General features: G+C 48.4%; 1 protein-coding gene across 2 annotated transcripts; it reads left to right on the forward strand.

Annotated features, from left to right (window-relative positions):
• ARHGEF5 (Rho guanine nucleotide exchange factor 5) lies at positions 1-25830 on the forward strand. 2 transcript variants are annotated; one of them, XM_060108400.1, is made up of 15 exons: positions 1-42; positions 7434-10548; positions 11345-11396; positions 11815-11879; positions 12090-12343; positions 17632-17792; positions 18319-18471; positions 18775-18904; positions 19136-19210; positions 19642-19731; positions 20875-21032; positions 21647-21808; positions 23218-23288; positions 24852-24956; positions 25673-25830. In XM_060108400.1, exons 1-15 carry the CDS (start codon positions 1-3, stop codon positions 25828-25830), a joined length of 4791 nt encoding a protein of 1596 aa, XP_059964383.1. The 2 variants fall into 2 exon arrangements, with proteins under 2 accessions (XP_059964383.1, XP_059964384.1); XM_060108401.1 differs by lacking the exon at positions 1-42 and having other exon boundaries at positions 7446-10539; positions 11309-11396.
• Positions 25831-27708: the final 1878 nt, after the last annotated feature.

Consider the following 27708-nt stretch of genomic DNA (forward strand, 5'->3'; position numbering starts at 1 on the left):
ATGAACATCAACAGAGAAAAGATCGGCATGGGTCCGGCTCAGGTAAAGACCTGAAGAAATACTGGGGAGAAGAAACACCCAGGCAGGTGTGAGAGACCCAGCCGGGCCCAGGAGAGGCCCCGCTCTCCGCTCTCCTGGTCCCACGCCCTCGGGGGGCCCCCGCCGGCCGCTGTCCCGCCAGCCCCGGGCTCCCCTCCCGGCCCGGCCGGCACTTCCCAGCTCTGACGCGGGCGCTCCCTTCACACCAATGAGGCTGCGGCGCGGAGGGGCCCCGGCCCTCCTCCAGGAAGGTGTGTCCCTGGTTTCCTCACCTGAAACTTCCGAAGAGAACCAGATCCCTCCCTCCCGGCCGGGCGGGGCGGCTGGGCAGCCGGGGCCTGCGCTGGGGACTGCCGGCCGGCGCCGGGGACCCGAGGGGACTCTTGGGCCAGGACAGCATGTGACACTTCCCAGGTGGGTGCCCTCCTCCCCCGCAGCTCCCGTGTCCGGGCGGGCGGCTGTCGAGCCCCGGCGGAGGTCAGGGAGTGGCGCGAAGCGCCGGAATCTAGGCCTTCACCTTGGGGCCACAGCCCCGGCTGGGTCCGGGGACGTAGGCTCCGGAAAGGGTGGGGGCGGCTGGGCGGATAGGCAGAGCTCGGGGTGTAGGACCGAGTACCTTGGTCTGGAAGAGGAGGGAAGCTGGACGAAAGGTTCTTGCCTGGAAAAATTCGCTTCCGGCCTGGTCCCCGCCTCGCAAATGGGCACCTTGCCCCTAGGTGCTCCGCGGGCCGGTAATGAGGGCTCTTTCTTCAAAGGCTAGGCCCTGGGGAAAGCTAACCCCTATCGTAAGGAATAACTGAGATTCCCTTTGTGGACGAACCCCCTCCCTGGAGACGCTTTCTTGTCTCCTGTTTTCTTAACCAGGCCTGGGCCTTCCTTCCCTTATCTTCCTATAGGTTCGCATACTGCGTATGTCTAAGTACACAGCGCTTCCCTGTTAGCCCAGGTGCTTTAACCTGTAAACAACCGCTCCGGCCCTGCCCTCCACCCGGTTTCCCCACATATGGGCAATGCTTCCAAAGCTTCGTGTAGATCACAACACTGCATTCAGAACTTGGGGAAGTGGGGAGAGAGCTATTCAGAGTTGGGGTGCTAGAACACCCTGCTGAGGTCTAGTATTGAGCATCATTCATAACCTCCCTCCAGCAAGACTGTCCTAGGAGAGCCCATCCCGGTGGGTGCCACTGGATTCTCAGATCTCAGCCCCTGGTCTCCTTCCTGGATCCGGGATTCCCAAGACAGATCTGCTCTCCTGTCTCCCAGGGAGTGAGGAGTGAACTCTGGCTGGGACTCTTGTCAGATTGAGGGGGAAAGGTGTGTCCGACAGACAAGGGAGGGAGAGTGACTTTCTTTTCTAGCTTCTTCCCCCATTTGCTCCCCCACTGCAGTCCTGGGTCTGGCATCCTTGGCTCCCCAAGAAATCTCAGCTCCTGGCTAAACAGCTCCTGATGTGGCCCCTTGTTCAGACTTCCTGGTTTATCGACACCTGGACCCTGGCAAAATGGGGGTCATTTGTTAACCAATCTGGGGGCCTGAAACTGGAGCCATGTCCATTGAGGGGATTCTTGGGGGGCTGGGGAGGGGAAAGGATGTGGGGTGTCAATTCTGAGTGAGACTGTCCAGCAGTAGGAAGGTCTGTCATTGTCTTGGTGGGAAAGAGAGAGAAGTCAGGATGTGGGGGAGGGAATCCATTTTATCAGAAGGATACAGTGATTCTAAATATAGTCAAGAGTCTTTATAGATTAGGGGCCCCTAGAGCGTATGGCTGTCCACAACGTGGTCTCTCTGGGGTTGCCTGTGGCTGCATTAAGCACAGCGTCTGTGGGATAGACAGGAACATGTCATTCATGGTGTCTGGTGTGGTCAGTCACTATGTGGTATGACAAGAACAGGATCAGTGTTACTCAAGTGTCCCTCAAGTGGTGTAAACCCAAACAGATGATTTACAGAATCTGGTGTAGACAGGGGTGAGTCACTCACCACGTCTGTGGAGTGAACAGGAGCTGGTCGTGTATAGTGTCTACAAGGTGGACCAGAACAAGGTGACCGTCAGGGTCTGTGTTAAGGACACAAACAGGTCACTCACACTCACATCTGTGTAGATGGCACCAGGGCCACAGGTGGGCTTGTGGGGTATATTTCAGCGTTGCCACTAATGATGGGCTGTGTGAGCCCATCAGGGCTACAAGGCAGTGGATGATGTGATATTTTCAGACCTTAGGGGTAGATAGAGGTGTTTATTACAGTTTTCACTTGGATGATGGGGCTTTCCTAAAACGGGTAGAACACAGGTCTTAGCAGTTAGTGGTCCAGAAAGCTACTCTTATTTTGATGTCTTTGTAGCACTGAGGGCAATAATGTGAAACAGTGACTAGCGGCATCCATCTATGTGGTGATCTTTTTTCTGAAATCAAAATGAGAACATTTCTTTTGATTTGGTGGGTATTTTCCTAAAATAGCATATAGGTGATACAGTGTAAATGCAGAAGTATTGTGACCTCAGGAGTATCTCAGTGATTTGTGGTGTAAGTCAGAATATTTGAAACTGACACTGCTAGACAATCCAGGAAGCACGGTCCTCAAAAGTACACATGGCACTTGACACTAGATTGGAGAAGAAGCAGTGTAATGGGGGTGGGAGATAAGGAGGAGGGATATCTTTGAAATACAAACTGATGTCTGGTGAATTGAAATGGACAAGACCTAAGGTATTGGGGGCTCTAAGGGGACTATTGGATTCTATCCCACGCTGTGTCAATGGCGTGACTTGGAGCTTTGTCTTGAAAGAAGTCGCATGCGAACGGGGGCAGCAGATGCAAAAATGACCCTGGTCTGGAGGGAGGCCAGCTCACCATGGTGCCATGCTCTGTCTTTGCCTGTGCTCAGGTAAAAATGGTTATTCACCCCCAGCGCAGAAGGCGATGAGGAAGTGACTCTTACAAAGTGGGAAGCGCAAAACAAATCTCTCTCCTGACGCCCTTATGTGAGCAAAACCATGTTTTACAGATTTCTTTTAGCTTTGTCACGTTCTAGACTTGTCATGCCTGATTGTCATAGGATTATAGGACAGGACCAAGTATAGGGACATGGGGGCTGAGCCGGTGACCACCAGTATTTCCAAAAGGGTGAAGATAATGTTAGAAATAGTGTCAGTGGGGTTGCAGGAGACAGACACACATTGTGTCACTAGAGTGGAACTAAAGATGTTCGTGTAGCACATGCTGTCTGTAGATGTAACCTGAATATAGCAGAAATACGCTTGTGTGTTTAGAGGCTGCTCGTTCTGAGGACATGAGAGTGTCTATGAGTATAGGGCCGGGACAGTACACGTGCCAGCGAGGGGAGGCTACAGGTTTAATCACAAGGTCTCCTTAGGCAGGTGGGAGCCAAGTTTCAGAAAGTGTTTACGGTGAGCAAGTATATTATTATTTTTTAAAAATATTTGTTTATTTATTTTGGCTGCACCAGGTCTTAGTTGCTGCACGCGGGATCCTCCTTGAAGCATATGGGCCTCTTAGTTGCAGTGGCATGTGGACTTTTTTTTTTTTTTTTTTTCGGTAGGCGGGCCTCTCACTGCTGTGGACTCTCCTGCTGTGGAGCACAGGCTCCGGACGGCAGGCCCAGCGGCCGTGGCTCACGGGCCCAGCCGCTCTGCGACATGTGGGATCTTCCCGGACTGGGGCACGAACCTGTGTCCCCTGCATCGGCAGGCAGACTCTCAACCACTGTGCCACCAGGGAAGCCCCAGCAAGTATATTATTTAACCTGTGGCTGGGAAAACAGGGTCACGTCACAGCAGTATCATCTGTAGTGATTATAGTGTTTTGTACTTAGGGCTGGATGTAGGGCCCACATCACACACTGTGTCAATTAACTGGAAAAGGACGTAAAAGCCCTTCTACACATTACGCTTGCGTTAGACATGGCCCTTTACCCCATAGAGATGGGTATCTGTGTCTGTGAGGTGACCAGGAGCTTGTTGCATACTACAGCTGCAGGGTGGCTAGGGAAGTACCCATGTGGTGATGTCAGGCTCTCCTGCGTAGAACCTGCAAGAGTGGTTTATTTTGATTTTATTTATTTTTATTTATTTTGGCTACGTTGGGTCTTCGCTGCTGCGCACAGGCTTTCTCCAGTTGTGGTGAGCAGGGGCCACTCTTCGCTGCGGTGCACAGGCTTCTCATTGCAGGGGCTACTCTTGTTGTGGAGCACGGGCTCTAGGCATGTAGGCTTCAGTAGTTGTGGCATGTGGGCTTCAGTAGTTGTGGCATGTGAGCTCAGTAGTTGTGGCTCGTGGGCTGTAGAGCACAGGCTCAGCAGTTGCAGCACACGGGCTTAGTTGCTCCGCAGCGTGTGGGATCCTCCTGGACCAGGGCTCAAACCCACGTCCCCTGTATTGGCAGGCGGACTCCCAACTACTGAACCACCAGGGAAGTCCCTGAAAGGGTGGTTTAGTGTGCATGTATATGTATGTATGTTTATGCAAGTGTGTATGCACGTGCACTATCACAGGACAGAAGGCATTTGGGGCAGTGGGTTTCCGCTTTAAGCCTAGACCAGACAGGAAAGGTGTGAGTCCAGGTGCAGCTGTGAGTTCTGTAAGCCCCCAGGGTCTTCTCTGGACTAATGACTGGCCAGCTTTCTTACAGCTGGACTTCTGGTTGCTTATGGTAGACTGAAGTCAGAAGGCCCTGGTTTGAGTTCACCTGTACATTTGCTTAGGAAACTTGAGCAAGTGAGTAGGTTATCTGAGTTCAGTATCCTCATCTGTAAATTAGGTGAAGTTTTCTATGTGTCTCTAAAAGTCCTTCCAGCTCCGAAATCCTATATTTCTCTCCTACACTTTCTCTCTTTTTCTCTCTCCAACAATACAATCCCTGACATTTCTATTACCATCAGTGTTAACAATGCACTTTTTTATTTTTTACGTTGCTCTGTTTAATCTTTATTAGAAGTCCTTGGAAAGTGAGTGTATTATCCCCTTTCTAAAGGTAAGAAAATGAATGTTCAAGTACATTACAGGATTTCTACAACTGTGTGAAAATTATCAAGATGCAAAAAAAGTAGAACTAAAAGTTGGACAACACTCTTTTAACTCTGTGTTCTTCCTTTCTGCATTTATCCATGCAGTGAATCTTTGTTGAGGGACAGGTAAGCCCCAGGCAGAGGGGATTGAGCAGTTAAATATGGCAGTGTCTGTGTTCTCATGAAGTTCATGGTTTAACCTAGAAAATAGACACGAAATTTGTAACTACAAGTGCAGTGAGTGTGAGAAGAAGTAAAGGGTTCTCTGAGCAGGAGAGTGGGATTCCAGGTAGAGAAGCAGCACGTGTGAAGGCCTACAGGTGAGAGAGGGAGGTGAGCCGAGGGGACTGAAAACCGACAGGTGTTGACAGGTGCTGAGTCTGCTGGAGAGGAAGGCAGAGGCCAGGATGTGGAGGGCATGTAACCCACAATGGATATTTGTGTTTCATCCCAATGGCAGCAAGAGGCTACTGAAGAATTTAAGCTAGAAGTGGGGCTTTTAAGGATCACTCAGGTGCTGGGGCGAGAATGCCTTGGAAATAGGGGAAGAGAAGCCGTGTGGAGGCCAGCGGCCAGCTGTGCCCCTTGTGCAGTGGCCTGGGTACGAAAGGGCAGCAGGGTGGACCAGGCTGTAGCAGCGGAGATGGAGAGAAGTGGACAGACTTGAGGGATACTTAGGAGGTGGGGTCCACAGGACTTGGTGACTGATTAGATACGGGGAATGCGGGCCAGGAGGGAAATAAGAATTTTATTCTGTGATGGAAAAATATTTATTGAGTGCTTAGTATGAGCCAGGTATTGTGTATTAGGTGTAGACAGTTGAGCAAGACAGATATTGTTCTTGATCTTGTGAAGCTTACCGCCTCTTGTTTGAGACAGATGATAAATCAAAATACTCACGTAACTATATAATTATAATTGTATAAATGCTACAAAGGAGAAGTAAAGTGAACTCTGGTTGATAAGTGCTACAGAGAGGAGCACAGTAACCCAGTTGGAGGATTGGGGAACACTTAAGGGGTTACATCAGGAAAATGTAGTCTCACAAATAACAAGAAAAAGTATTTCTAATGTCAAATTTGTGTCCAATGTAGTGTCATGCTGGCAAGAACCACCAGAATAAGCATCCATAGAGTCTTGTTTGGAGTTAACAAGTTAAGGTTGTAGGAGAGATGGGCAGAGTGGTGCTATTGAAGCTCAGCTAGAGGTAGGTGAGATGTGAGGATATGAAGACAGCAGATGTGAAGAATTCCACTTACACACTGGAAAGACGAGAAAGACATGAACATGCTTAAATTCTGGTGGGATGCTTCCAACAAATAAGGTGAAGGTATGAACGAATGAGATAATCCATAGCATCAGGTCCTGAAAAGGCGGGCTAAAGAAGGTGGCACTTAGAGAGGAGGGATGCTCTTGCATTGTCAGAGGGAGAAGGTGGACACAGTGAAGTGTGGGTCTCTCTGAATTGCAAGAAACTGAAGCAGTTCCTCTCCGCTGGTTTGTAAATTCTTTGCAAGGTGGGAAAGAGAGGTGGAAGGTCAATAACGTGGGCAGTCATGAGAAGAGTTCACACGGTTGGTGGAGGGAACGGGAGAGTAAGATAGTGAGGGGTACACAGTTTGATGGCCCTCATTGAAGTGGGTACCCATTGCATCTGCTCTGGTTCTCATCTAACAAGTCTACTTATCATTCCACTTTCCAACAGCTGCCTCTATAATTGAAAAAGAATTTTTTTGTTAATTAGTTACAGGCTCTGCCAGACATGGTGGAAAATAAGATGAATGAAATCCAGACCCTCTATAAAGGAGATTACACGATGCTGTAGTACCTCAGACACTGGCCATAATGGCCAGACCTGTTTTAATCCCCTCAGCAGCTTAGGTGGAGGATACCCCTCCAGACACTGCTTCTCTGGGCTCTTAGATCTAGGGTGTGCCACTCACAGTGTCTGGGAGTTATATGGACCTGAGTCACTCTTGGTGCCCAGAGAGTAGACAGGGAGACACTGTGACATAACACAATCTAGAGGGTAATGACCACTGGGAATGCTTGGTGCCCTTTGACAGCGGTCTTGTGCTCTAATTTAATTATCATCTGTCTCTCCCACAAGACTGCAGGCTCCATGAGGACACAGTCTTTGTGTGCCTTGTTCACTACTGAGAGGGTCACTTGGTAAATATTTATTAAAGGACTAAATCAGTGACAAGTTTCATAGAGGCTCTTGCTTATTTTGCGAAGTACTTTTTGTCTCAAAGAATGACAGTAAATGGAACCAAAGAAATCATCACACACTTGTTCTTTATGGTCTGTTCCTCTGATAAATAAAAGCAGAAGAGGGGATAGAAAGTTTGTCTCTTATTCCTCTTTAGGATTCAGCCCTGATGGAGGCCGAGGGGCCCCAACACGGAGCGGCGACCCCGATTCCTGCCAGAGTGGAATTCACTGTTATCCTGGCAGCTCCCATGAGAAGCAGGCGGACCCCTGCCTTGGAGCCTGAAGCTGAAGAGGGCGAGGACGCATCCTATCAGTGGGCAGAGAGACACGGGCTCTTGGAGGCCCAGCAGAGACACGTAAGGGATGTGAATGACTGTGCACCTGAGAGCATGACCTCTTTTCCCATCGAAGCCTCTGAAGATGTGGAGACCAACCAGGAAAACCTGATGGCTGAGGCCTGTGACCCTCCAGAGCACCAGGAGGCAGGGCCCCAGTACCCGGCTGATAGACAGGCAAGGCCGCCGGCTCCCCCAGAGCTCTGGGCCTGCCCCAACCAGGGTGAATATCTAGACACGGCCTCAATATCCAGTGAACTGGGTAGCAGCATGGAGGTGGAATTTAAACCAGAACTCACTGCTTTGATATTGGAAACCGGACAAGCCGAAGAAGAGGAGGAACCTTCCCCAGACACCTCTGCCCAGACCAGATGTGGGCCTTGCTGTGAAGAGCACCCTGCAGAGGCCGACCAGCCACAGGACTCCGAAAGTGGACCTGCCAGGCAGGCAAGTCCAGAGAGAGAAGGGGCCGTGTGTCTCCAGAAGGCCGAGGAGCTGGAGGGACAGGGACAAGAGGAAGAGAGACTTCAGGGGGAGGGAACTCTGCGGGAGGATGTTTGTTCTGATGGGCTTTCGGGGCAGCAGATGGGAGAGCAGGTTAACGGCACAGAGGAAGAACAGAGACAAAAACAGCAGCAGATTCAAGATGATGTGATGCTCGCGGAACAAGGAGAAAGCAAGGGCCATAGTGGGGAAGTGGGAGGTCTGAGTTCTGGTGCGTGGGACTGGAGGACTCAGGGCCACAGGGATCTAGAACAAGGGGAACAGAAAAGCGGGGAGTTGACGGGGCCAGAGGAGAGTGAGGTGGATGCTCAGTACGAGGAGAATCAAAGCTTAGTGGGGAAATCAGTGAAACTCACTGGAAAGCAAGAAGATCAGGGTCTACAGGGGAAAGTGATGCCAGTAGAGGGGCAGGAGGAGAAGGCAGGGTCAAGTGAGGAGGAGCTTGGCGGTGGGCATGGGGACACCCTGGGGGGTGGGGGAGAAGAGAGGGATACAGAGGAAGGAGGAGAGCGTGATGTTCCTGCCACACTGGCTCTGGTAGCCCCCGAGGTCTCTTCTCCCTATGACTTGTTTCCAGATGCCCGTTGTCCCACAGCCAGGATCCCCGGGACTCAGACAGAGCCGAGGGCTGAGGAACCGTCCCCTGTAGCTCTGACTCCTACCCTGGAGCTAGTAGGATGGTCCCAGCAGCTCATTTCTTTACCTCATTCCTTTCCTGCCACGGAGTCGCCTGACCAAGAAACAGCTCAGTACAACCAGCAAGTGGGCTCTGAGCTGGGGAAAGGGACGGCATCCAGCCGGGGAGAGGAGGGGGTCTCTGTGACCCCTCCAAGGACAGCAGCGTCAGCCCCTCCCAGCCCTCCTGAAGTCTCCCCCGGCATGCCTGCCTCATCCTCTGCCGGCCCCCAAGTCGCCTTCCCCAGGAGGGAGCCCTCGGTTGCTGCATGTTCTCCAGAAACCTCCAGAGCCTCTCGACCCACCGACAGCCCCTCTCCCTGTGGGGCTTCTGAGAGCCCTGCAGCCGCCCTCCACGGCTTCCCCTCAGCAGGCCAGGCCAGCCCTCACGGTCCCCCAGGCAACCAAACTGGGGCGGCCCAGCACCCGAGGGGCAACTCCTTCCCGGGCTCTCATGGGACAGAACCGACTCCGGACCTGGCGGGAGTATCACTCTCCTCCTCCCACTCAGAGTTGCCCCAGAGACCCCCCAAAGCTGCCATCTATGGCTCTGTGATCCCAAGAAGGGGCAGGAGAAGCGGAAGGGACTGCGTCGTCGTTCCGGAATCCTCAAGTTCACTCCCCGCTCCAGGGCAGGACTCTCAAGAACTGGCCTCAAATCCAGCAAGGCCTGGCAGCCCCCCAAGCAGTCAACCGCGGGCCTCCACACATCCCTCAGCGTTTGCCCCAGGATCTCCTGCCCGTGGCCCTTCCCCACCCGCCGTCTCCGTAGATAAGAGGAGCCGTGAGCCTCCACCCCCTCCTGCCCCAGAGAAGAGGCGCGTCCACTCCATGGTGGAAGGAGACGGCCTTTGCTCTGCCATGGTCCCCACGCCAAGACGGTACAGCCATCCTCCTCTGCTGGCCCGAGGTTTAGGGCTACACGGCCACCCCAAAGGCCCACTGCCCCGAGTTCCTGACCCCCTTGTGGCAAGGCAGCACCGACCCCTGCCCTCCACCCCGGACAGCCCCGACCACGCTCAGACCTCTGTCTCTCCCAGGCAAAGGTACAGCAAGCCATTGCCCCCAACCCCCGATTTGTCTCAGCCACTCCCTTTTCCTGTTTCTTCTTTGCGGAGCTCAAGGATCTACAAGCCTCTCCCGCCGGTCCCTGTCGTGAGCCCTCCTCCTGAACCACCACCGTTGCCCCCAAAGTCCAGGGAGAGGAGCAGGCACACTCAGGGGGGACTCGGAAATTCAGGGGGTCAGGCCAGGACCAGGCCAGTTTGTCAAGAGTGGACCGTCTCCACTCCCCATGCTGCGGGACGTGTCTCCTGGCCTCCGGCCACGGGCAGGTCGACAGACTCTTCACCTCCCGCCGGTAGGAGTAAGAGTGAGGTGCCCCCTGGCATGGCTTTCAGTAACATGACAGATCTTGTAAGTCCCCCTTTCCTGACCACCCCCTGGACTCTGGCGGTCCAGGGACCCATCTCAGAAGAGTCTGAGGTCCCTGCCAGAAGATCTTTCAGAAGAACAGCCCCCCAGGAAGGAGCCACTGGCCTGAGGAGGTCGGATCTAGGCCGAGCAAGGCAGCCAGAAAAGCTCGGCCATCCCCAGCTGGAGAAGGCGTCCAGCTGGCCTCACAGACGGGACCCAGGGAGACCAGCGGAGGGCAGCAGTGGACAGTCGGGGGTCCCCATTGAGGGGTCGAGTAAGCAGAAGGACTGGCACCGGCAGGGCCTGCGCAGACCCTCCATCCTACCCAAGGGCTCTTCAGGTGAGTGAGCGGCGAGGACCGCGGTGACATGCGTGTCGGGCTGAGCTCTCTCCAGCTCTCCCTTCTGTCCCCCAGCCTCCTGCTGGCTTCGCTCACCCACATACACAGCCCCAACGCAGAGGAAAGTCCTTGAGCCCCTCTCTGAGCTCATGGTGCTGCCTTTTCTTCTCCTTCCCCTCTATCTCCATCCATCACCCAACCATGGTGTGGGTTTTTTTTTTTTTTTTTTGCGGTACGCAGGCCTCTCACTGTTGTGGCCTCTCCCGTTGCGGAGCACAGGCTCCGGACGCGCAGGCTCAGTGGCCATGGCTCACGGGCCCAGCCGCTCTGCGGCATGTGGGATCTCCCCGGACCAGGGCACGAACCCACGTCCCCTGCATCGGCAGGCGGACTCTCAACCACTGCACCACCAGGGAAGCCCCATGGTGTGCTTTTATTGTGTTATCTCTTTTCCCCAAGATTGTTCTGGACCTCCCCCCCTCATTCCGCCACTACTTTCCAGTTACAAAGACCTGCTTGATGTCCTTCCAGTAGAAGAGAAGGCATCTTCTACTTGTCCAGTTCATATTCTGAAACGAGGAACGGGGACTGACCTGGTACTATTATCCTCAAATGCTTTCGACTTCAGCACTTTCCTCTCTCACGGGTTCCCAGTTGAGCCCTTTTACCCACCTACCACCCCCCATGCCCCACACCGATGCCTGCGTCTCCCACTCTAGATCTTATGTTCTTTGGCTCTCTCTGAATGCCCCTTCTGAAGTCCCAGTTTCATTTCCATTTCCATTTTCCGACACAGGAGGTCCAGCCGTGGAAAAATCCCCTAGCCTTTCAGACGCCATTGTTTTTCGGTGAGTCACCCTCTCTCCTAATGGATACGGTTTTACTCTTTTTTCTTAGGATACTGAGATGTTCATTAGTTGACAAAGGTTCTGGGACCCTGTCTTTTCCAGGGTTAAGGAGGGGAAGAGACAGACCCCAGGTTTCCAGGGTGTAGGGAGACATTTTATCTGTTTCCATCAACTGAGTCCAAATCTCCCATCCCTATATAGGCCATTTGGCCCCATGAACTAAACCCCACCCCCGTAAAAAAAGCTTGACATCCAAAAAAGCTTCAAACTACCCAAAAGTGGGTCAGGCTACAACTTGCCTCTCCAGGGGATTTGGCCCTGACATTCAGTGGTTAGAGACTGTCTTATCTGTAGTCACCTGGGGCTTCTCCGTGTCTGAAGGCCAGCAAGCACCACGGAGCCCTTCTTGACTCCACAGGGAGAAAAAGCCAAAGGAGGTGATGGGAGGCTTTTCAAGACGTTGCTCCAAGCTCATCAATTCCTGTGAGTACCTTGAAACAGAACTGTGGACCCACATGCGTGTTCTGCCCAAGACCGGAGAGGGATTCCTGGCTATCATCAGTGGGCCAGGGATATCTTTAGGGAGAGAGAGATGCCTGGAGAGCCAGAAGCAGCTTGGTGGCTTCTGTTTGTGTGCCTCAACTCCGCAGCTCCCTAATTCCCTCCCTCCCCCATGTTTCTTCACCCCTGTAGCTCAGCTGCTTTACCAGGAGTACAGCGATGTGTTTCTGAACAAGGAGATCCAGAGCCAGCAGCGGCTGGACAGCCTGACAGAGGCACCGGAGCCCGCCTCCCCCCGGCAGCCCCGAAAGGCCTTGGTGTCCTCGGAGTCCTACCTGCAACGCCTCTCCATGGCCTCCAGTGGCTCCCTCTGGCAGGAAATCCCCGTGGTGCGCAATAGCACTGTGCTGCTCTCCATGACCCACGAAGACCAAAAACTCCAGGAGGTACCTAGCAGGGCAGGGTGGGGCAGGGGGAGAGGCTACAGGAGGGAAAGCAAAGGCTCACTGCCCTCGTCCTTATCTCCTGCTCCCCACCCCCACCCCCACCACCACCAGGAGCACGCTGTCCCTACCACATACTCACCGCACACACGTATTCATCACGCACACGTGCACACCGTGACAGTGAGTCATCCCCATTGAGTTGCTTTCTGAATGTCACCGCTCTCCCTCCTCCCACCTCCTCATGCCATTGCCCATGAACTCCTCCCTGTTAATTGGTTTGAGCTCCTACAAAGTGGCCGTGCCCCTGAATTTGTTGGGAGGAGTGTGGAGTTAATCTAGTTAATCTAGTTAGTCTAGCTTCAGGCTAGACTAAACTTTCCTTCTTCAACCAGGGTTTCAGTCTACACTAAAGTTTTCCTCTTCAACCAAGGAGCATGCAGGGGCTTTTTGTTGGGTCCCTTGAAGAGTGGCCTTTGCAGCTGTCCTGTGACTTTGGTCTTCTAGAGGCTTTTGAATGACCATCAGTCTCTGCTTGGTCCTTACTTCCAATAGCAAGACTATAGGATAGGCTGTTGGTCTGATGTTAAGTTACTACTATTAATATGTTTTACTTGGAGAGCTTATCTTAATAATCAATCTAAAATATGGGTTAAAACTTTTCTTCCTGGGAAGACAGTATGGCACGATGGAAAGGCATTATGGAACAATGTTTAAGTATTTAGGTTCTGGCTTAAATAACCTGGATATGAAGCTCACTTTAATATTTGCTAGCTATTTAACTTTGGCTAAATTACTTAATCTTTCTAAGTTTCTGTTTCCTCATTTGTAAAACTGGGTTGCAAAGAGCTACTGGGAGAATCAAAAAAAGGTAAGTTCCTGTTCATAGCAGTACTATTTATAATAGCCAAGACATGGAAGCAACCTAACTGTCCATCAACAGATGAATGGCTAAAGAAGATGTGGTATATGTATACAAATAGACTCACCGCCATAGAAAACAAATTTATGGTTACCCGGGGTGGGAGAGAGGATAAATTAGGAGCTTGTGATGAACAGATGCACACTACTATATATAAAATAGATAAATAACAAGGACCTACTGTATAGTACAGGGAACTATATTCAATATCTTATACTAACCTATAATGGAAAAGAATCTGTAAAAGAATATATATATATATATGTGTGTGTGTATGAGTATATATGTGTATATACCTGTATGTGCATGTATATATATATAGGTACAACTGAATCACTGCTGTACACTTGAAACACTGTAAATCAACTACACTTCAATTAAAAAAATATTTTAAAAAAGATAAGTTCCTAGTACATAGTAATCAATCAAAAAATGTCTACCACTTTATTTTTTTTCCTGAAGTATAGTTGATTTACAATATTAGTTTCAGATGTGAAACATAGTGGTTCAATATTTTTATATTTTTTCTCTAAAGTTATTATAAAATAATGGCTATATTTCCTTGTACTGTACAGTATATCCTGGTTGCTTATTTATTTTATACATAGTAGTTTGTACCTCTTAATCCCATACCCCTATCTTGCCCCTCCCATCTTCTCTGTCCCCACTGGTGACCCTAGTTTGTTCTTATATCTGCGAGTCTGTTTCTGTTTTGTTGTATACATTTGTTTGTTTTATTTTTAGATTCCACATACAAATGATAACATAGAATATTTGTCTTTCTCTTTCTGACTTATTTCATTAAGCATAGTACCCTCTAGGTCCATCCATGTTGTTGAAAATGGCATAATTTCATTATTTTTGTGGCCAAGTAATATTCCAGTGTGTGTGTATATATATATATATATATATATATATATATATATATATACACCACATCTTCTTTTTCCATTCCTCTGTTGATGGACACTTAGGTTGCTTCAATATCTTGGCTCTTGTAAATAATGCTTTAATATCTTGGCTCTTGTAAATAATGCTGGTATGAACGTTGGGGTGCATGCGTCTTTTTTTTTTTTTTTTTCTTTTTTGCGGTATGCGGGCCTCTCACTGTTGTGGCCTCTCCCGTCGCGGAGCACAGGCTCCGGATGCGCAGGCCCAGCGGCCATGGCTCACGGGCCCAGCCGCTCCGCGGCATATGGGATCCTCCCAGACCGGGGCACGAATCCGTATCCCCTGCATCGGCAGGCGGACTCTTAACCACTGCGCCACCAGGGAGGCCCGCATGCGTCTTTTTGTATTAATGTTTTCATTTTCTTTGATATATACCCAGGGGTGGAATTCCTGAATCATATGGTAGTTCTATTTTTAGTTTTTTGTGGAACTGCCATACTGTTTTCCATAGTGGCTACACTAATTTATAATCCCACCAGTGGTGTACTAGGGTTCCCTTTTCTTTCTCCACATCCTTGCCAGTATTTGTTATTTGTAGACCTTTTGTTTGTTTGTTTTTTTTTTTGTTTTTTTGTGGTATGCGGGCCTCTCACTGTTGTGGCCTCCCCCGTTGCGGAGCACAGGCTCCGGATGCGCAGGCTCAGCGGCCATGGCTCACGGGCCCAGCCGCTCCGCGGCATATGGGATCCTCCCAGACCGGGGCACGAACCCGTATCCCCTGCATCGGCAGGCGGACTCTCAACCACTTGCGCCACCAGGGAGGCCCTGTAGACCTTTTGATGATAGCCATTTTGCCAGGTGTGAGGTGATATCTTATTATAGTTTTGATTTCCATATCTGATGATTAGCAATGTTGAGCATTTTTTCACGTGCCTGTTTGCTATCTGTATATATTCTTTGGAAAAATGTTTATTCAGTTCTTCTGTCTGTTTTTTAATCAGGTTGTTTGCTTTTTTGATATTGAGTTTTATGAGCTGTTTATATACTTTTGGTATTAAACCGTTATCGGTCATATCATTTGTAATAGGTTGTCTTTTTGTCGATGGTTTCCTTTGCTATGCAAAAGCTTTTAAGTTTAATTAAGTCCCATTTTAAAAAGTTTTGCCTTTATTTTGCCTTAGGAGACAGATCAAAAAAAATACTGCTACAATTTATGTCAAAGAGTGTTCTGCCTATGTTTTCTAGGAGTTTTATGGTTTCTGGTCTTACATTTAGGCCTTTAAGTCATTTTGAGTTGATATTTAATGCAATCCCTATCAAAATACCCATTATATTTTTCATAGAACTAGAACAAATAACCCTAACATTTATACAGAACAACAAAAGACCCCAAATTGCAAAGGAATCTTGAGAAAAAAAAACAAAGCTGGAGGTATCATGCTCCCTGATTTCAGACTATACTACGAAGTTATACTAATCAAAATGGTATGGTATTGGCACAAAAACAGACACATAGATCAATGTAACAGAGTAGAGAGCCCAGAAAAAAATGTATAAACTTATGGTCCATTAATCTTTGACAAAAGAGGAAAGCATGTACAAAGGAGAAAAGATAGTCTCTTCACAAGTCTGGGAAAACTGGACAGCTACTTGTAAAATAATGAGATTACCACATTTCCTCACACTGTATACAAAACATTTACTACTTTAATTTCAAATCAGGCTGACCTGGGTTTAAATCCTGGATCACCATTTACTAGCTGTGTAACATTAAGCAAGGTATATAACTTCACTAAGTCTCAGTTTACTCATCTAAAAATCAAGGATAATAATGACTACTTTTCAGGGTTGCTGTGTGGTTTAAATGAAACAACACATATTTAGCTTTTAGCATGGTATCTGGTATATAGTTTGATACACACATTAGTGCCATATCCTCCCTCTTTCAGAAGTGGGAAGGAGTAAAATTTTGGCCTTAAGGACTTATGGATAAACAGTGCTTTTACCAAGCCAAACAGGTATACATTTTTAGGTTTTTTGAAGCTCACACTTGGGGGCCTTGTGCTGACCTCAACTTTTAAAGCATATGGAAGATATTTAGAAAATCACTGGTCTGCCCATAGTTATGGACCAAACAGTGGGCAGATGATTTGAACCCTAGCTCTCTTTCACCAACTCCAGAATTCAAGGAAGTCCACCAGGGCTCCTAGGCCGGCCCTGGTCTCATGTTTCTGAGAAGAAAAGCCTTTATACTTATACACATATGTTCCTTTCCTGAATTAGCACTTCTGGGGAAAAGTGCTTTCACTGACTCCATTTCTTTTGACTGTCACAACATCTTTGTGAGGAGAGGGTCACTGTATCTATACAGATAAGAAAACTGAGGTTCAGAGAGGTACATGAGCCACCCAAAGTGATATACTCGGCGAATGTTAGAGCCAGGACGCAAATGAACCTTCAGTGCCCTGGTTCAGTGTTGTCGTGTGTGAGCGGCCTCCAGCCATGTCATTAGTTATCCAAGTCACCACCACGGTGTGTGTGCGTGTTCTTTCTCTTTCCTGTCCATGCATTTGTCTTGCATACTTCAATGAAGAGCATGACCAGGCCAGCTAGAGAATAGGGCTGAGTCATTGTGTCTCCTGCTGGAACTTCCCAATAACTGGGCTGTTCCCATTAAACCACAATTGCACCATCTCCTTCTCAAACATCCTGCTTCCTTCCATTGCTCCTCAAACCTCAAATTACCTTCATCCCCTAAATCTGTTCCTCTTCCAGGGTTCTCTAGTTCAGTAAGGAACTCTGTCATTCACCCAGTTACCAAACTCAAAAACTGAGGCATTAGCTGTGACTCTTCCTGTTCTTTCAGCCCCTATTTCTAGCAAATAAACAAGGCCTTCCAAATCTCTCTCCTATATAATTATGAAATTGGCTTACCTCTCCCCATCCCCATGGCTATTTAGACTTTCATGTCTCCTCTGGAATTACTATGATGCTTCCCTAACATGGCTCTCTTGCCCCCTCTAATCTTTTCTTCATACTGTGCTCAGAAATATCTCTATACAATAGGAAACAAATTAGATCAAGTTAGTCCCATACATAAAGCCTCTTTTCATTTCCCCACTGTCTTAAGCTATTTTACCTTCTTTACATAATCCTCCAGACCTCCTCTCTGCCTCTCCAGCTTCATCTCCGGCCACTACTTTTGTACCCTTGGTTCCAAGGATACTCAGTTTATTTGAGTTTCTTGAAAGCATCTTTGTCTCTTCCACCTTTGAGGGTTTGCACATGTTTTTCCCTCAGCTTCAAAGGTTCTTACTCTCTCCTCCCAGATACCAGGTTGGATTCTGGTGTTGACTGTGAGCTCTAAAAGGATCCGTCTTGTTAACCGCTCTACCCCTGAAATATTACACAGTGGCTAACATACGGCAGGGATTCAATAAATGTTTTTAATTAGTCTTCCTCCTCTCTAATCTCCTAGGCCAAATTTGAGCTGATTGTGTCAGAGGCCTCCTACCTGCGCAGTCTACATATAGCCGTGGATCATTTCCAACATTCAGAGCAGCTCCGGGCCACCCTTTCCAACCAGGATCATCAATGGCTCTTCTCTCGTTTACAGGATGTGCGTGACGTCAGCACCATGTGAGCTTCCCCTTCTCCCAAATACCACTCAGTCAGCCTCACTCTCTTTAGCCTGTAAACCTCTCATTGGCTTTTTCCTTTTTCAGAACCCTCTCATTGCTCCCTCCATGATTCCCAGTGGCTACAGGGATAGAGAGAGCAAAGAGAGGAGAATGTGAGTGGGTGGTTGGGAACAGTAATGGGTAAACGAATGAGAAATGCTTCCTGGGTTGAGGTTTTGGATGTGCTGTGAGCATGCAGAGCATTGGAGATGACGTGGGAAACATCTGAAGATCAGAAAACCAGAACAGGATGAAAAGAAGAGCAAGAAATGGGATATTAGGACCAGAGAGTTAGATCAGGGGCAAATGAGCGGCAGCCTTGGAGAGAACTCTAGTGCATGGCGAGCAGCACAGAGCTAAGGACAGTCAATAGAAGTTATTGACGAATGGAGGGAAGAAGTAACAAGCTCAAGCTATAGCAGGGGTCAGCCGACTCCTCACTTGAGACCCACAAGTCTAATGAGACTTGTTTTAATCCTGTACAGGTTCCTTTCAGACCTGGAAGAGAACTTTGAGGGCAACATCTTCACCTTCCAAGTGTGTGATGTGGTTCTGAGCCATGCCCCCAACTTCCGCCGGGTCTACCTGCCTTATGTCACCAACCAGACCTACCAGGAACGCACCTTCCAAAGCCTGCTGTGAGACCCGATCCCCATCCCGTCCCCACGTGGGCCCTCCGATGACCTTGCACCAGACCCCCAATACCCAGCCCAGAGGGCTACCCCGAGTGCACATGTTCTTGTGCCTGCTCTGTGATCTCAAGCCCCACCCCGCTTCCAGATCAGACGCCCTCAGCCATCACATCTGGGGCTCCTGTACATTGGACCCCACCATTCTTTCCCAACCTACAGGCGTTCCACCGAGCCCCCACTCCCCACGCCTTCACTGTGTCCCCCAATACTCACCAACCCCTCCTCACCCAAGGCTCCCTGCCCACACAGGAATAGCAACAGCAGTTTCCGAGAGGTCCTGGAGAAGCTGGAGAGTGACCCCATCTGCCAACGCCTTTCCCTCAAGTCCTTTCTCATCCTGCCCTTCCAGCGCATCACCCGTCTCAAGCTGCTGCTCCAGGTAGAGCAGACCCCACCTCAGCCCACCCCCTTAATCCAAAGGACTATCCCTTCTCCTGCCACTGTCCCACCCCCTGTGGACAGTGTGAGCAGTCTCCCGTATCACCACCCCCACTCTCCTTTCTCAGAAATATTTGCCGATAAAATTTTGTTCCTGATCTTCTCCATTCACCTCTTCCTGTGTGCCCATCCCTTCTTTCCATCTGGCTCCCGCCTACGGTTTGTTCTGTAGAACATTCTGAAGAGAACACAGCCTGGCTCCTCAGAGGAAGCAGAGGCCACGAAGGCACACCATGCCCTGGAGGAGGTAGGCAGCTACCACCCCTACTCGGACCCCATGTTTGTTCTTCACAGAGGACTCTTCCCCTGCCCCGGCCCATGACTCCAGAAAGTACAGGCCCCTGGTAATGGGATTGCTCAGCTACCTCACTGCACCCACCAAACCTCCAAGCCTTCATACCCCACAGCCTCAAGGACACTCCATGCCAAGGGGCTATGCTCTCCTACCACCATCCCCAGATTAAATCTTACTTTCACGCAGCCCAGGAATGTTCTGTCAGGTCTCTACAAAGTATACCACAGTCCTAGAGCTTCAGCGTCTTGCTGTATTGGCTCACTTCCAGGCTGGTGGAAAGACCAAAGCTATCACAACCAGTTTCCAGATTTCTCCCAGGGGACGCAAAGCCAAAGCCTCTAACAGGGATCTCTTCCTCTCTCTTCATCCTGCTGAACACGCAGCTGATCCGAGACTGCAATAATAACGTCCAGCGGATGCGACGGACGGAGGAGCTGATCTACCTGAGCCAGAAGATCGAGTTTGAGTGCAGGGTAAGTTAGTCCCTTGGGTCCCCACCCTGCCGGGAAGCAGATCCCACAGGTCACCTTCTATCACAGAACCATCTCGCTCACGGTATCCCAGTCTCTAACCTCATCTCTGCACACCTGTTCTGCCCTGTTTCTGGGATACCCAAATGCCGACTTCAGTCTCCATGATATATGGTTAAGTGCAAAAGGGGAAATGCAGCACTCTGTGTATCATATAGTATCTTACCTTTGGTGAAAAAGTAGGGTAAAAATCTGTATATGCATTTGCTTGTGTATACAGAAAGAAACTCTGGAAAGATACATAAGAAATGAAGGACAGTGGTTACCTGAGGGGGAGAGAGTGCCTTTGGGGACTGGGCAGATGAGAGAGAGCTTTTCAATGTAAGCCTTTATAAAGATATATTTTTGGTACTTGAATTATTCAATATTTTATTACGTCTCCGTCTAGTCTAACCAAAGCAATATAAAATTGAATCCAAATATAGAGCCAAAATCTCTCATCCAAATACAAATTTAAAATAGAAGTTCCACATTCAAATTTCACCTCAGAACAGATACCATCCTTACCTCCCAAGAAGAGAGGGAAAATCCTTTATCTACATGTTAATCATTGTTCAACACCCTAATCACTACCCAAACTCCAGCTCTAGGCAGACCCCACCTGGTTCTCTTTGTTCTCATCCCCACATCTGATTCCGACTGCTCTTCTCCTGTCTCTGGTTATAATCGAAGAAAGAACGGATGTCAGAACCACCCTAAACTTTTAACTTCTAAGAGACATATCATACTGTTCTCCGCTTTGTTTGTTCACATGCCCCAGTTGGGTTCTCCCATCTCTTCTTCAGTTCCAGCTTCTAGGGCTGAGCTTTCTCATGTAGTCCCTCTCCTGGGATGGACCATAGGCACCTTCCATTTGCCTGAGCTGGGGACATGGGAGCCACGCAGCAGTAGACAGTGGTAGTTAGACGGTTCCGAGAGAAACAGAGTTTAAGTGGATGGGTTATGAGCAAGGAGGAAGATGTGAAAGAGGTGATTGTCGGGGGTGGGACTTATGAGGAAGAGGATGGTGAGGAGGGCAGGCCTGGGAGAAAGCCTCATGCTTGTCCTGTCTGTGACACCATCTTCTTTCTCTTCCCTGCTCTGTAGATATTCCCGCTCATTTCACAGTCCCGCTGGCTGGTGAAGAGTGGGGAGCTGACGGCCCTGGAGTTCAGTGTCTCCCCAGGGCTGCGGAGGAAGCTGAGCGCACGCCCAGTCCACCTGCACCTCTTCAATGACTGTCTGCTGCTATCTCGACCCCGAGAGTCAGTGACTGGAATGGGAGGCCAGAGCACAAGGGGAAAGTGGGAGGAGGCGGGAGGGAAGGACTAAAGGGACAGGGAAGGGTCATGTTGCTAGAGAGGAACGCTTCTCACTGGCTCACCCCACGGAGGCCAGGTCATGACCCAGAGAGGAGGAAAATGGTCCAAAGCCAAAAAGGGGATCTCACCGAATTATATCCCGAGATCACCTGGCAGGACCTGGACCGTGTTATAGACACAGAGCAAAATGCAGCAAATTAGCTTATCACATGTTCAGATCAGTCTGTTTGTGCTTTCTTTGGGCTGGACTCAGCCTACTAGCCTAGCATCGATACTTAGCCACTTCCAGATCCTAACTCTTTTGTCCTGAGGGCCTTAGAAACTTTATATTGGCTGTTTCTTCAACTCTGAAGTGGTAAAGCATCCGTTGCACTGGATATGTGCTTTGCCAAGCCATTGACAAATCTCTCCTAGGAGCAAGTTGACACCATCTTATGGTTTTTATGAGAATTTGCAGGCTGCAGATGCTAAGGCCAGGGGTTTTGAATTGGTAAGATATGAGGGTGGAGGAAGCATGATAACCCTAGAGTCAGGCTGAAAAGCCTTGTATTTTGCAGGGGTAGCCGCTTCCTGGTATTTGACCACGCTCCCTTCTCCTCTGTCCGAGGGGAAAAGTGTGAAATGAAGCTGCATGGACCTCACAAAAACCTCTTCCGACTCTTCCTGCGGGACAATGCGCAGGGCTCCCAGGCTGAGTACCTCTTCCGCACGGAGACTCAGTGAGATGGGGCTGGGCAGGGAGGCTGGGGGGAGGGAGGGAGGGATGCCTGGCGAGGAAGCGGGACCAAGGCAGAAAATGTGTCCAGAAAACAGCCACAGTACTGCTTAGTCCATTCTGGACTGGGGAGCACCTATAGAGCATCCTGAACCCAAGCTCCTAGAGCTAATAAATGACTTACAGGAGACTGGGTGGGAGAGGGTGTAAAGTCACTGTCACTACCAAGGCTTAGCGTCTATTATGCTGAGAAGGACAAAGTCTATTGGATTACTGACGTCTACAATTGAATGTGTATAAGCCAGAAATTCCTCAGTGCCCAAGGCTGGTGGGGCATATATGTGAATAAGACATGAAAAAGATAAGCACTGGGGTGCCTTCAGCTTTCTTTGCTCCCACCTTCCAACCCAGTCCTCTGCTGAGCAGAAATCCATAGTGTTGAGAATTTTTGATTTTAATATTAATAATAATAAAATACATTCACACATATAAACACTGTGAAGAGTATTGAAAATAATACCTATAAAATCTGGTACACAGTATCTACCATTATAAACAATTGTAGCTATTATTGCTATTATAAAAGATATAAGAAATCTCTTCTTTAAAAAGTTTGACAAGATACTTAGTGGTCTGAACATCCTTATGTTGTAGACACTTTGCATTTTTGTCCCTTAGAATAGACACTGCAGGGTAGGATCAATAATACCTGCGCTCACTTATGGAACGGAGGGGCTGGTACAGGTGCAAAATGTCACCTAAGTCAAGTAATCAGATACAGGCTCATGTTCTTTGTCTAGCACTTTGGGCAGCATCTTCCTGGAACGGTAATAGTGTCAGCTCTCAATTACTCCAGGATGTTTGGAAGCAGAGGTTAAGAGAATACAAAAACCTTCAGATAATTACAAAATTAGGCTTGGATTCTATTACATGACCAAAACAATAGTAGATATACCTCCCTGATCTAATCATGATTACAGAATAATTTTCATCTCTGAGATATTTGATTGAAGGAAGGTAGGCAGAAGAGTGTCAAAAAGTATGCAGAGTGATAGCGGGAATCTCAACTGAGATGAACATTTTGCTTAGTACACTTCCCAGAATGGAAAATCTACATGTGCATAATTGACAGTTGACTTTATGCCCCTACTTGAAAGATACAAGATGCCATTAAGAAGATAAGCTTGGAAAGAGAGGGGGAAAGATAAAGGATTATAAGACACATGAACATATGATCCTGTCAAATTTCCATCCAAGTGGAGTCCCATTGACTTTTGTCCTGGATATCATTGAACTAGACAACCTTTTGAACTAGACAAGTCTTTTCCACGGTCCCTTCCCTTCCCTATCATTGGCCCCTGTCCTATACCCCCAGAGCTGCAGTTGAAGCTATGACCCTGCTTTGTTTCCTAGAAGTGAAAAGCTTCGCTGGATCTCAGCCTTGGCCATGCCAAGAGAGGAGTTGGACCTTCTGGAGTGTTATGGTGAGTGAAGGTCTAAGAGGGAGAGAAAAATGGTGGGGTCAGAAGTCTCCTTTAGATGCAGGAGTTTAGGACCCTGGGTAGTAACTCAGGGAGGCTTCTATTTATTACTTTTGTCCAGAATTTCAGAGTGGAGGGCTGGTCACTGGAACTTAAACACTTGAGACGCATCTGCTTAAAGTTGCTCATCACCATGGCAGTGCCTCCTCCCCAGCACCATACATTCCTTGCCTTGGGCAATAGTTTGCTCTTTTAAAATATCTGTAGATTAGATAGATATTTAGATTTTACTGACTTGAAGGTCTTGGGGAAATAGGGGGAGAGAGTCCATCTGGGGTTGGGGAGGATAGCAACACAGTAGATTTGTCCTGACCACAACCCCTCCTGTACCGGATGACCTGAGACACTGCCTTTACCCCAGGCTTCCAGGTACTCATGGGCAACCACAGGCACACACATTAGAAAGTGTCTGCATTCATGCTAAGAATGGACTTCTCGGTCTCATGTAAGCCCCACAGTTGTCCTCCAGCAAGGATTCTCTAATTCATATCCGAGAAGAACTGAATTCAAAGGAACACTGAGCCTTTAGTGACTCAAAAGAACAAACAAATACAAGGAACTTTGTAAAAGGAAGTAGGAGAACCAGGCTGTAAACGGAGTTATGCTCAGTGTTCAATCCGTCTGCTGGGCTTCAGTTCCGCAGTAGGTAAGGAAGGCAAGATAATTCTTCCTCCTTTACTGTGATCTTGTGAATAGCAGATATGGATGGGCTTTGGAAATATAAGTACAGATAACAATGCAGTGTTCTGTTTATTTTCTAAGAGAGCCAGTGCAGTGTGGTAGAGTAGAAAGAGCCATAAACCCACGTACGATAGAAGGCTGTGGGTCAGGCATACTCTGGGGCATCTTATTTGGAGCTTCAAATCTGTGGAAATTTCTCCTCGTTCACGAAGATACAGAAATACAAAAAATCCAGCATTTCCTTGATCAACTCAGTCATTTATAGATGAGGAAGGGTGTTCAGTGCCTTGCTTAGATCATACCTGGAACCCCACTGGATAAGTTTCTTCTAGCCCCACATCTTGTACCATGAAGAGAATGAAGAATGAGTCACAGACTCAGAATGTGCAAATTAGTTGGAGAGGCAGAACACAAACATGAAACAATTAGGTAAAAGATAAACGGTTTGCCATAGACAGTCACTTTAAAGGAGTTTAGAATCCACTGAGGACAATCAGGGAAGGTTTCAGTGGGAAGATGGGTCTTTAGCAGAATATCAATTATTTGTAATAATGAGTCACTAAAAGGTGGTCACAACCTATTTCTCCATCTTCGCTGGGGAAATAGAATTTTTGATTCATTTCAAGTCTGGCATTTCTATTTCCTTATCAACCATTTTGTTCCCTGGTAGAAGATGAAGACTTCTCCAATTGTCTTTCTTGTGTGTAACTTTCAACAGCCCAAACTTTCTCTCTCCCAAGTCCTCCCAAGCTCCCCCTGCAAGTCCTTTCTCATGTTCTAGTCGCCTGCCTTTCCTAACCTCTCTCACACTCTTCTCTTCCAAAGATTCCCCACAAGTACAGTGCCTTCGAGCCTACAAACCCCGAGAGAATGATGAGTTGGCACTAGAGAAGGCAGATGTGGTGATGGTGACTCAGCAAAGCAGTGATGGTAAGAGGGAGAATCCATGAGGAGCAGGCTGGGCATTGAAGGTGGGACACTATGGGTGGATGTCTTCATTTCCTAAGGCTGCTCTAACAAAGTAGCACAAGTTGGGTGGCTTAAAACAATAGAAATGTATTCTCTCATAGTTCTAGAGACTAGACGTCCAAAATCAAAGTGTTGGCAGGGCCATGCTCCCTCTGAAGACCCTAGGGGAAGGTCCTTCCTTGCTTCTTCCAGCTTCTGGTGGCCCCAGCTTCCTTGGCTTGTGGCAGCATCACTCCAGGCTCTCTCTCTTCCTTCTGTGTGTGTGTGTGTGTGTGTCCAAATTTCCTTCTTTTCATAAAGATACCAATTATATTGGATTAATGGCACACTTTACTCAAGTATGACCTCATCTTAACTTTACCAATTACATCTGCAACAACCTTATTCCCAAATAAGACCACATTCTGAGTTACTTGGGCTTAGAACTTCAGCATATATTTGGGGAGAATACAATGCAACGGGTAAGAGTGGAGAAGGCTCAGGAGCCGGCAGCTGTGGACTGTGCCAGACCTACAGCAGCCAGGGTGAGTGCACGGGGCGGCTGGATTTCCGAGGCTGCGGCCTCTCCAGTCCTTTCAGCCTTACAGTTCAGAAGAATTTCTGGGAAGGAGGTCTGGGGGAAATTATTGTGGGTCCTTTCCAGGTAATTCTTCTTCCCACCCACCCTGTGCCCATAGGCTGGCTGGAGGGCGTGAGACTCTCCGATGGGGAGCAAGGCTGGTTCCCTGTACAGCAAGTGGAGTTCATTTCCAACCCAGAGGTCCGTGCACGGAACCTGAAGGAAGCCCATCGAGTCAAGACTGCCAAACTACAGCTGGTGGAACAGCAGACCTAGCTGTTTTCTGGGAGGAATCCCCTGAGCTTAAGGACAAGATGTTCCTGGACAGGGCTGGCCCCAGAATCTGGCAACAGAGGCCTTCTGTGCACCAGGAACTAGACCTTCTGAAACCCAAGGACAACACCGAGCTGCCAGTCGCTAGTCCCAGGCCTCCTTTTTTTGTGCTTTGTGCTTGGTGGGGGGATTTTCAGGGACTTTGCACTGGACTCTGTGAATCTTTTCTCATAGGAAAAGGGACCAATGGGGCCTAAGCCAAGGAACTTTACTTCTACTACCCTGCAGTACTTAAATGTTCTCTGCTTCCAGAGTACCAATTCCAGTGACCAGAGTTTCCATCATGGCCGTGTGTTAAAGAGAATCTGACCTCAGCCCACTGGAGGAAGCTGTTTAAGGGGGATGAACACATCAGTTGGGAGGGTTAACCTGGTGACCTTTTAAGGTATCTTCCAACCCTAGAGATACCCCATAATTATCAGGGCGAGGTCAGTGCCTGCAGATCGGTGGCTATGTGAGGGCGATACTCCCTCACTCTAATAAACTTGGCACTTCTCCGAGTGTTTCTCCCCAGACCCCTGAACAAGGTTCAGATCGTGGAATCCTATGAGGATTCTAGGCTATTTGATTTAGGTGTCATGAAAGACCACGATGGTGCCTGGGTTACGGTAGTAGTCAACTCTTTCTTTGACTCCTCAGAGTTTGGACAGTTTTTCTGCTTGTTATGGCCTCAGAGGTTGTATAAGGAATTAAAATGAGTTGATGGGTGATGAATACCCCATTCAAACCTCCTTTTTTACTGAACCCACAAGTTAAGGTCTAAGCTAGTTTAGGTAGATTTGAAAATCCTACTCTGACCATTCATGAGTTTATATTTTGACTTGAGTTATAGTGAAGGTATCATTACCACAGTTTCATCCTCTTTGTGAGAAGCAGCATGGGGTAGAGTCCTAGAATCCTAGATTCTAGGAAATAGTCTGAGAATCCAAGTCACGAGACCTAAACTCCAGTCACCGCCTGGCCACGATGCAGCTTGTCCACGTCTCAGTTTCCTTAAAGGTAAAATGCAGGATCGAACCAAGTAGCCTCCAGACTCGCATCCAACTCTGTGATATATGATTCTCTGTCTCCCCTCAGGTTGCCTTTCTCAGTTGAAGAACGTCACCCTTTACCTTTTTTTCTCATATTGAGCCCTCATAACAGCAGTGGTAGCATCATCTTTTTTTTTTTTTTTTTTTGCTGTATGCGGGCCTCTCGCTGTTGTGGCCTCTCCCGTTGCGGAGCACAGGCTCCGGACGCGCAGGCTCAGCGGCCATGGCTCATGGGCCCAGCCGCTCCGCGGCATGTGGGATCTTCCCAGACCGGGGCATGAACCCACGTCCCCTGCATCGGCAGGCGGACTCTCAACCACTGCACCACCAGGGAAGCCCATAGCATCATCTTTTAAGTGGGCTCATTATGGTTCTTTCCTGGACATTCCACCACTCTGGTTTATCTTTAGGGGGCCTCAAAAGTAGCATTGCATTGCAGCTTTGTACAAAGGTAAGAATAATATGGTAAACTTTGTCCTATACCCAATTAATGATACGACACAATAGTATCACTTCTGATAAGACATTTTGTTTTTAATCCATCCTCAAATATAAGTTAGCTTGCTTAATCCTTAGAAAAGCTATCACTATAGTAATTAAGTTTGGGTTAATATTAATTTATCCTAAACAGGCTGACACTGCTAAAAAAAATCGAAAATAGGGATGACTTCAGAGAAGTTCGATTGAGATTTTTCACTCTTTTCATAAAGCTAGCTTTTTATTATTAATATATGATATATTAATATGTATGTATTATAAGTAAAATAACAACTGATTCTTAATAGCAATA

Source organism: Mesoplodon densirostris, chromosome 9, assembly GCF_025265405.1.
Source record: "Mesoplodon densirostris isolate mMesDen1 chromosome 9, mMesDen1 primary haplotype, whole genome shotgun sequence".
Lineage (NCBI taxonomy): Eukaryota > Metazoa > Chordata > Mammalia > Artiodactyla > Ziphiidae > Mesoplodon > Mesoplodon densirostris.